General features: G+C 53.8%; 2 protein-coding genes across 2 annotated transcripts; both read left to right on the forward strand.

Annotated features, from left to right (window-relative positions):
- Positions 1-19: 19 nt before the first annotated feature.
- Positions 20-3,791, forward strand: PHACADRAFT_168746 (uncharacterized protein). Its single transcript, XM_007390673.1, has 13 exons — positions 20-223; positions 280-287; positions 341-477; positions 531-1,272; positions 1,330-1,453; positions 1,510-1,561; positions 1,618-1,907; positions 1,961-2,032; positions 2,083-2,209; positions 2,258-2,541; positions 2,598-2,919; positions 2,970-3,037; positions 3,089-3,791. The coding sequence occupies exons 1-13, from the start codon at positions 106-108 to the stop codon at positions 3,541-3,543; spliced, it is 2,799 nt and encodes a 932-aa protein (XP_007390735.1). The 5' UTR covers positions 20-105; the 3' UTR covers positions 3,544-3,791.
- A 57-nt stretch (positions 3,792-3,848) lies between these two features.
- On the forward strand, positions 3,849-8,629 carry PHACADRAFT_180447 (uncharacterized protein). The gene is made up of 7 exons (XM_007390674.1): positions 3,849-4,034; positions 4,100-4,175; positions 4,232-4,569; positions 4,616-5,842; positions 5,893-6,156; positions 6,207-6,926; positions 6,981-8,629. Exons 1-7 carry the CDS (start codon positions 3,950-3,952, stop codon positions 7,223-7,225), a joined length of 2,955 nt encoding a protein of 984 aa, XP_007390736.1. The 5' UTR covers positions 3,849-3,949; the 3' UTR covers positions 7,226-8,629.
- The last annotated feature ends 1,106 nt before the right edge of the window (positions 8,630-9,735 follow it).

Consider the following 9,735-nt stretch of genomic DNA (forward strand, 5'->3'; position numbering starts at 1 on the left):
AGTCTCTGCGTCGTCCACCTCGCTCTCGTCCCGCTACACCAGCTGCAGTGCAGCACTCCGCAGGCGGTGACCACGAAGCTCGCGGACGCCACACCGCACGCCTCTATGGATATCAACGCAAGCGGGAGTGCAGTCAAGAAGCAAGAGGAGATGGATGTGAACGATTCCAAGACCGTCAACAAGGACGGTAAACCAACGGCCCGAACACTGAATAGAGTGCCTCGTACGATGTCTATTCCACTCATGCTGCGTTCTTGATGCTGAACTCCTGCTTTACAGGTGCCTGCGTAAGTCTCGACAGTGTAATCGTATCCGACGCTTTGATTTCATCCCGCTGTAGAATGCGTGTCGCAAGCAGAAAATGAGGTGTGAGGGGGCCGAGAATCCACCCTGCAGACGTTGTAGACATGCTGGTCTCGAGTGTCTTTTCGAAAAGCCTCAGAGGGAGGCAAGTCTAACTGGCGAGGCGGGACTAGAGTAAGTCGCACTCGTTAGTCGCATATAAGCAACGCGTTGCTAACACCAACCAGGCGCATTCGGAGTCTAGAGAACCATGTCGCCGAAATTCGAGCTTCTCAGACGGTTATCCAGAACACTTTGACGGAAATCGCAGCTCATTTACGCGGCGGCTCACACTTCGCCGGACGTTCGCCGTCGGTGTACCCTCCGTCACTTACGCACCAGTCACCCAGTGTCCATTCGATTGGTTCCCCCGGAATGTCGACACCTACGGTAGGCGGCCATCCCCAGCTGCTGGTAGATACGGCCCACACCCCAACCCCTGGCGGCAGCAGTGGCCACCCACAATCACACATGATGAGCCGCCAACACAGAGACTCAATCCCCTCTGCCACCTATCAGAGCCCTACTCTGGGCGCATTGGGCCACAGGGTTCCAGGCGCTGGGGACATGCATCCGCCTCAAGTCCCGTCATACGGTCAGCAAGGGCATTCAGGCCCGCACGGAACAACGTTGCCGCCATTCTCATCCCTCGAAACAATGGGCCCACCCCGTGGACAACCAAGTAATGTTTCATCCATGCGTTACCATCCTGGGGACCACGGTCAGGGACAACGCCCGCTAGCTAGGAGTATGAATGGCCTAGAGGCGGCGTCAGGTTCCAAAAGAGCCCTTCCACCGTCATCAAATGTCACCAGTGCGGATTCGACGGACGCAGAAGATGAGGACGGCGAATTGCCAGCTTCAGGGTTGGTCGCCCCGTGGGAAGTTCTTCGGGGCCTCGCTGATGTCGCGATTGAACGAGCCGCCCAGGTATTTCGGGCTTGCTAAGAGTTTTGCTATTTGCTGACTCTCGAACAATACCGCCAGGAGAACGGGGAAGGGAGTGAGCCTCAAAGCCGACCACGGACGTCCTCTCCCGAACCACGCCACCCTCGCCCGGCGAAGCGCAGAAAAACAGCGCCCCAGATCGTACATACCATCCTGCCTGATGGTGAGTCTATTTCCCTTTATCTAGGCCGTCTATCAGCAACTTTATCGCCATCGTAGTTGTTACAAAGAAAATTATACCCGAGTCGGAAGCCCGCGAACTTTTCAGAATGTAAGTTCGCTAATTCAAATCCATGCATGGCCTATTGCTTATCACGGCTCGGTCAGCTTCTACCATGGGTGTTCCACGTTCTTGCCCGTCTTCGACGCGAACGTTGACACATATGAGGAACTTCATGAGCGTTCTCCTTTTGCGGTTGATTGTATTTGCATGGTGGCCGCGCGAGTGCGAGATGGTGGAGGTATGTTACTCATCACAAAATTCATTGAGCACATGTCGACTGTTTGCCAAGGTGAACCCAGTGACACCTTCCTCAAGTGCCAAGAAGAGGTACATGCCATCTCATGTGCCACCCTGTTCTCCCCAGTGATGCGACAAGAGGCCGTGCAGGCGATGGGTATGATTGTTTTGACAGATCTCAGACGTAACATTAACGGCCTATTCAATCAGTACTGGTCTCTGGTTGGTCTGATAACGGATGGCTTCCTGGTGGGCACGCTGTGCGCATGGCCATGGAAATCTGTGAGCGTTCTCATATTTGTCCCAGAATATTTTCTGACGCACCCCGCCAGCGATGCACAGAGCGTGGCCAGAGCTTCTCAAAAGAATGAAGGCAAATAAGGCATCGACGTCCCCGAAGGAAAGGCAGTTAATGGTCTCCGCACGCACATGGTTCTGTCTATACATTTTCGAGCACCAGTAGGTTTCTGTTGCTACTCCCTGACTACTCCCTCTAACATCGTGCAGGATGTCCTACGGAACTGGCAGGCCAGCCATACTTAAAGATGACGAGAGCATATGGAACTGTCGGCTGCTTTTGCAGCACCCGCTTGCTATTGAAGATGACATGCGTCTGGTATCCATGGTCGAGCTGATGGCGATTCGCGAGAGAATACACAACAATTTGGCTCCGCTCTTCGAAAGACCGGTCGACGAGCATACCTTCCAAGTCCTGCGTGATGGCGATCTGGAGTTTCGTAATTGGTACCAGACATGGGATCAAGCATTCTCCCAGAAGTACGAGGATGCCGGTTTGTTGTTTTTGCCCCTGTATGCGGTTCAGCTAATCTTAGGATATCCTACACAGCCTTCTACAGACAGAGCCTGCAGATTCAGCATCTAACCGCGGAGCTGTTCCACAATGCGACGGCGTTAAGGGGCATTGATGGACCTGAAGACATGCAAAAAATGCTACCTGGCCAGAGAGAACTCGCTATTCGGTCTATCCAAATTGGTCGTCAAATCCTCGATATTACTGTGAACTCGCCGGCGTATCGGGAGGGTATGAAATATGGTAGGCTGTCCCGACGGACTGTTCCGCATCTAGCTGACTGTCTGCTAGCGGTTCACTACACACACGCCACTGCAACGTTCTCGGCCTCGTTCTTGCTACGTCTAGCTCGTCTGTTGTGAGTATCCTGTTGCCAGCGCACCTTCCTCACGATTGACTATCGCCTAGCCCGGATCAATGCGATGTCAATGAAATCAGAATGCTGGTCGAGCACCTCGCAGCTTTGTTGTCGGAAGGTGGGTGCTCGTATTATTCGTAGTTCGTTCTGGAGTCACAATGGCGACTAGTGCCCGGCAAGCGGTATGCATTCACACTCCAACTCATGCTTAAGCGCTTCAAGAGACGCAAGGCGAGCTCAATGTCTCGTTCGCCTCAGCTTCCTCGCCCTGGCCACCGTAGTGGTGAAAGTTCACACTCTCAAGACATGACGGTGGGACATCCGATATCTCAGCATCCGCACGCACAAAATCAAGCAATGTCACCGACGTACGATGCAACTTTCGCGGCACACTCCGAACCGATGGGCCATATGGGCCCTAATATGCAGCAGCAATACTTTGCGCAGTATGGCGGCACTGGAAACGTTGAGAGCATCTGGCGCGGCTTCGAATCGACTTCCATCGAGCAGTTGCCTGTATGGCTATCAGACCAGAGCCTTGGTGGGGCTTCATTCTCTCAGCACGGCATTGATGCCTTCTTATTGCCTAACGATTACCTCCCGCCTGCGCCTCAGATTTGGTAATGTGCCCTGCGTGGGCAGCATTTTCTTCTTCGTTAATTTGTACCATACATCGCTTTGCTCTGCCCTTACCGGTTCTTCGAGGATTGACTAATCCATGCACTGCCGCTTTCTTCGGAGACTGTATTGATGTTCAGATACCACGTATGTTCGCATGTACTCCCTGTCATTTACGCACTTTCTGTAGTACCCTGGATGTATTGACCTTCCCCATTCGTTGTAATCCCATTACGCTTATGTCCTTCGCCGATGGACGAGCGCGCGCGACCGACTCCGGATTCAGTGCCCTGGATGGCGCCTATTTGAAACCTTGAAGCTTGTGAGTTTTGTGCGCTCATCCCGACGTTGTAGACGCCGGCAAGTTTTTTGGTGGAGGTACCAGTACAACTTCTCTGCGCTTACCACTGATATGCCTGTCTCTGGGGCCTCGACACAAGCACCCAACTCCTCAGAGGCACTTCTACCGACTCCGCATAAGTCTCCCAGGAAGCCCCGTGCGCTGAGGAAGGGGAGAAGGACGATGCAGAGATCCCAGAACAGCCTGTTGCGGGCTCTTCAGCTAATGAGTGGGCTTGGAGGTCATTGACAGAGTCAACGGCGGGTGCTGTTCCTCCAATATTTACAAGGGATGGAAGGTAAGATGCATCAGCACGTTCCGTTGCACGTTACATATTAATCGAAGCCCTGCAAGTTATTTCTTTACTGCATCTGGGTCCACTGTGAAGATCCACTCTGCTTCCTCCGGCCAAGTAATCTCTACCCTCACTTCGGTCAATAGTGCGAGCAAACCCTCGAGCGCTACAGGCTACGGTGAAGCAGTCACCTCGATGGTACTGAGCCCTCACAACCCGTTCCAGCTTCTCACGGCTTCAATGGACGGCTGTGTTAGGCTGTGGGACTTCGTGGACGCCGTGCTGCTGCAGACGATTGAAGTTTCGCGGCCAATCCTGCAGATTGCTGCGCACGAGAGGTACAAGAACGAGGTGTGCATCGCTATTTCTCGGGGGACCAAGAAACTCAATAACCGTCGTACGTCTCAGTAATGTCCTGCCTCGTCCCATCTAATCCCTTGCAGGCAACCCTACCGCAGAGGACAATGCTCAGGTGCAGATAATTTCAACGATTCCCACAGAATCGACGCGCAAGCTCCCTGTACAGAAACCTTCCAGTGTTCGCGTGGTCGGCAAAGCGCGCTATACCTACGGCTTGTCCTACTCGCCCAGCGGGGACTGGCTAGTCGCTATCGGTGGACACAAAGCATACATTTGCAGAGTATCTGATGTCAAGGCTGGATTCACAAAGCTTGTGTCGCCTGAGAAGTTGACTTGTCTCGCCTTCCACCCCACCGACGACTACTTTGCAACTGGCGACAACAAGGGTGTCGTGCGACTCTGGTACTGCCTAAACGATAGCATTCCAGCTGGTGTTACTGGCGTGGAGAAGAAGGCTCCAACAACCACTCTGCATTGGCATGCGCATGCTATCTCGTCTTTGGCCTTTACAGCGAATGGCGCTTACCTGCTCAGCGGAGGTGAAGAAGCGGTTCTGGTCATCTGGCAGCTGCACACTGGAAAGAGGGAGTTTGTCCCTCGTGTCGGCGCGCCGATCGCCAGCATTACCCTGTCTACCGCTCGCGGCCGAGAAGAGGAATACATGCTGGGTCTGAGCGATGCATCTTATATCTTCGTGCGTTCAGGTACACTCAGGATATCCAGGACTATCGTCAAGGTCAAGCTGGGTGGGCTATTTGCGATGTATTGTCATCCTGTCGTGTGTCTAAGTGCGTTTTCAGATCCTGCCATCGTTTCCGATAGACCTCCCACCGGTGCTTCGGTGCCTCTCGCAGCTCATGCCATTTCATCTTCCTTCATTCTTCCATCGTCACATCCCTCTAGCTTGCAAACATACTCTCCGTTGACTTCCACTCTCATCTCCGAGCTCGAAGTATCGCCAACCAACAAGATCTCACGTAGAGACGAAAAGCCACTTGAGCCTTCTCGTGTGGAACATGCTGTTACTTCCGAATCTGGCCAATGGTTAGCTACCGTGGACTCGCGTCCGGCTTTAGATGGCTTCCGCGGCGAGATCTACATCAAGCTGTGGTCTTGGGACAAGAAGAAGGGCTCTTGGATGTTAAATACTAGAATTGACCGGCCCCATGGGCTCAGTAAGGTCACTACTGTTACCTTCCGCCCAGGTGATGGAGGGTGCACCGAACAGACTTTGGTGACCGCCGGCGCGGATGGATGCGTGAAGATGTGGGGCGTCTGTTCGACTAAGAGCAAGTCGGGCGAAGTTGAGAGTATGTCACTCTTGTAGGCATCACAAGTGATCGCTGACTTGTCCGTACAGATTTTTGGGTTACTCGTGCGACGGTTCGCTCTCGCTCGGAGACTCCCACACGAGTGGCATGGTCTCGCGATGGCTCGCTTATGGCTGTCGCTTCCGGTCCCTACGTTACCCTCTATGACCCCAGCACGATGCTTGCCGTAAGGATAATTATTTGTCCTGAGTGCGAATTTGTGTCTTCCGTGTGCTTTGTCGGCAGGACAAGTCGCTACCTTGCGTTGCGTAGTCATTCGGACATCGCCCTCTGGGACCTCATCACGGAGAGTGGTACGCTATTTGGATGATTCTCCTACTCATCGTCACTCATCGTCCTTCAGTGCGGTGGAATTACCAGAGTACCTCCGGCATTAGCGAGCTTTTCCCTCATCATCGCGACGAGAGCTTCGTTATTTTCGAGACCGACGCACGAACTCCGCAGACGCATGTCTTGAAGTTCTCGACAGCTTCCTCGGAGGCCATCTCAGCCCACACTCTACCATTCCGTCTCATCAGCACTTCACCATGCCCGCCGCGGTGGCTATCAAACGACCCGGGTGCGTTCGCGTTCGTTGGCATCACGCAGAGCTGGAACGCAGTCATCTTCGGCGACCACATACGTCTCGCGGGGACCGAAGAGGCGACAGGTCGCGGCCTCGTTGGTGCCGCGCCGGTTACGACGCAGACTCTGTTCCAAGATATCTTCGGCAAGTCCGCGTTTGAGAACCTTGCTGCTCGCAATGCGAACGTTGAGCTACCGTCCACGTACACGGGCTCAAGTTGGAAAGGCAAGGAAGTCGAGAGGACATTTGATACGCCTACGTATCTTGTGCCACCTCTCGGAACGCTTTTCGACCTTCTCCTGGACGAGTTCCTCGCTGTGCGAACGGAGACGGAGAGCACCCCAAAACAGGACGCACAGCAGGATGTTGACCAGGAAGCTGACGTCGAGATGGAAGGTGTCGAACCACTCATCCTAGTCGGTAACCAACTAGAGCGGGTGGTTGACCACCACGAGATGACGGCTATGATCGAGCTGTTCAAAAATCATAGTTTATGCTGTATGTTCTCCGTGCCCTCTACTATCGTCTGACCTCACCCATCTTCCTGTACAGCATCATCGCCTGCGTCTGTAGCCCCGACACCGAAAAAAATGGCGCAAACAAATGGGCCTCCTAAAGCCAACGGCGTACCAAACGGTACCGCCAATTCGGTGCTCAATGGCGTCAAGCCGAACGGCCTCGCTCCCAAAACATCTCTCCAGAACTTGGACAATGCCGCTTCCGAGGCGGCTTCGCCAAAGCATGTCACGTCACCCCCCGCCAAAGCAGGCCAAAAGCGCAAACAGTCTCTCGATTAATCTGTCTCTCAGCTTCAGTAGGGTACTGCGTCACCTCAGATTCGTCTTCATCACGTTACGAATACCGCATATATCTGTTGCTTTCATGTTTGTCCCATGTAGCGCTTGGCATTGTTGTGTATAGTTCATTGCTCAGTCTCTGGTCATCTGTCGTTTGTGCGTGGCGCGGCCAACGAAAGCATTATAAACGAATTGGTATTCTAGTCCGTAGGTCGATGAGCCTCATCAACAAACTGTTGGTCGGCATCTGCAAATGATGCTTCCTCCCGATAGTTTGCAGGTATCCGTTCATAAAGCCTATCTCTGTGTCCCGACCCTGCCGTATATCCATGAGCATTGAGGAATAGTTGCCCGCAGTGACCTGGGCTACTCTCTGAACTTCCTTAACGAGCGACTCGGTAGTCAGTTGATAGGGAAACTCGGTGTTCTGCTCGCGGCTCGAGGCTTTTGTCGCGACTAGTTCCGCTCTGTGCTGCACCCGGAACGCGTTCGACGCCTCCATGCAGACGCGCTCGCAGATTGCCTGGCCGCTCGTGTGCGCGAAGATCTCACCGTTCTTGCAGTTCATGAGCGCAGTGAGCGGGTTGACGACGGCGTTCACAACGACCTTCCGGCGCATGGCCATTTGTATGTTGTAGAACGTCTGCCACTCGACGTTGAGGGCCTCCATACCCGCCAGTGCGGCGATCGTGTGCCGCAGTGAGGTCAAGCGAGATGGACGCGAGTCAGGCTCAGTCCCTTCGGGTGCTATGTCGTCCAAGCACAGCTGCGGGAATGACTGCTCGAAGTCGACGCCTTCTTCAGGGAAAATGCCCATCTGAATGCCGCCCACGCCCGCGTGCACGACGTGCATGTAATCCTTCAGCCATGCACCGTGTGTGATAGACGCGAGAACGAAGTGCGGGCGTTGGTCCGGATTACGAAAGATGTCGCGTATGAGGGCTTCGTAGATGCCCATCCCATTCTGCATGAGAACGATGGTGCTGTCTGGCGTGAGTCGCGGGACAAGGGCTCGAATGGAACTGACAGTGTGGTGCGCTTTAACGCAAACAATGAGGGAGTCGATGGGGGTTCCCTTCGACTTCGGGGACGTATTACGGCGGTCGGAGGAAACCTCATGGTGGAAGCCCGTCTGGTGCAGGACGATACCCGACCTCTCGTAGGAGAGTGTATTGGATGCATTGAGCGCAGAGGCAGCATGCTTTGCGGTTTTGTGAATTAGAGTGATAGGGTGGTTGCTGGATACGTTTTGTCGAAGATGGTAAGCAATTAGACATCCAATGGGTCCCAAGCCAAGAACATGAAAGCGCATAGCACGACGGTAGGAAGAACCGATGCTTTTGCGGGGCGTGAAAAATGTTGGCAAGCCGGGATGTGTCGCTGAAGACACGGACACAGATTAAGATTAACTGCCGACATCTTGATATGACTGTGTACGCACCTCTCGAGTTCAACACAACCACGTCTCCTCCACCGCCCTCCCCGAGTACCGAGAAACGGTACAACCAATCAGTCCGGGTATTGTTATTATTGGGTAGAGCGCAGGGTCGTCCAGCGCCGCATAGCCAAGAGTCCACCCCTCGGCCTGGTTCTGTGCAGTATTTTGTTGCTGCTCAAGCGATGTGCAGTGAGCAAGTTTCTCAAACTCTCAAGCGCCAAGAGGATCGGGTGGACAGGCGCTCGTGATTGTGACCAGTTGCTCGCCCCAAACCTCGATCGACGATTTCGACGGGTACGGTAGGTATCTCTTTTCAATAAGACATCGCTTTACTATAGAATCCTTCCGGTATCTTTCATGCGGAACGTATGATCCCTCTGGTCGCGGGACTGCCTGAGCTCACTGGTGGGATGCGTGGAACTGAGTTGTTGGTCTAACACAACGTTCAGCTATCTCTCTGCTTGCCCTAGTGCAGCCTTCGCGCATCGCAGAATGTAAGCCAAGCTGTCGATGTCCCAAGAGTGCAACCACTGGTGGCCATGCATTCCAGGCGGTGTCTATTCACAGGGCAATGAGAACCCTGAGATGAGCTCAGATGGCCATGCTCCGCCGTCAACCGCCTGCAAGTATACCCAGTCAGCTATCTACGACATCTGCGGAGTCCGGACCTTGTAAGTGGCGACCTTGTCTATATCTAGTGGACACACGGCCCGTTGAAGAGTTCGGATAATGCTCGGCTTCGATTCGAGGGAGGGCGTCGATCCCCCAAACTAGCGCCCTGAGAGTGCATGGTGCGGAAGGTATTCTCCTTCGAGTTTTAGTTCCACACGCTAACGAGAATGCAAACTACTGCGGATTATTCAGCTCACCATGCGTACAAGAATACCTACGTGCTATGCCTGTGCACTCTCCGCCCCAGGTTTGATCCTGGTGCTTTAGCCTACCCACGGAATGCGTTAGCAGTATATCTGACCAACTGTGGAATACTGTAGACTCGGCAGGGAACTTCATCCTCATCGATAACGACCCTCGCCATGATTCTACTCTTCCGCATGTGAACCCCGGTCCGCCC

This window comes from Phanerochaete carnosa (genome assembly GCF_000300595.1).
Source record: "Phanerochaete carnosa HHB-10118-sp unplaced genomic scaffold PHACAscaffold_1, whole genome shotgun sequence".
Taxonomy (NCBI): Eukaryota; Fungi; Basidiomycota; class Agaricomycetes; order Polyporales; family Phanerochaetaceae; genus Phanerochaete; species Phanerochaete carnosa.

Excerpts from the sequence above, each read along its gene's own strand:
- PHACADRAFT_180447 (XM_007390674.1), top strand. The coding sequence starts at position 3,950 with ATGCCTGTCTCTGGGGCCTCGACACAAGCACCCAACTCCTCAGAGGCA. Across the intron at positions 4,176-4,231 it reads ATATTTACAAGGGATGGAAG|TTATTTCTTTACTGCATCTG; the intron begins GTAAGATGCATC and ends AAGCCCTGCAAG. Across the intron at positions 6,157-6,206 it reads GGACCTCATCACGGAGAGTG|TGCGGTGGAATTACCAGAGT; the intron begins GTACGCTATTTG and ends ATCGTCCTTCAG.
- PHACADRAFT_168746 (XM_007390673.1), top strand. The coding sequence starts at position 106 with ATGGATATCAACGCAAGCGGGAGTGCAGTCAAGAAGCAAGAGGAGATG. Across the intron at positions 478-530 it reads ACTGGCGAGGCGGGACTAGA|GCGCATTCGGAGTCTAGAGA; the intron begins GTAAGTCGCACT and ends AACACCAACCAG. Across the intron at positions 2,920-2,969 it reads CTACGTCTAGCTCGTCTGTT|CCCGGATCAATGCGATGTCA; the intron begins GTGAGTATCCTG and ends ACTATCGCCTAG.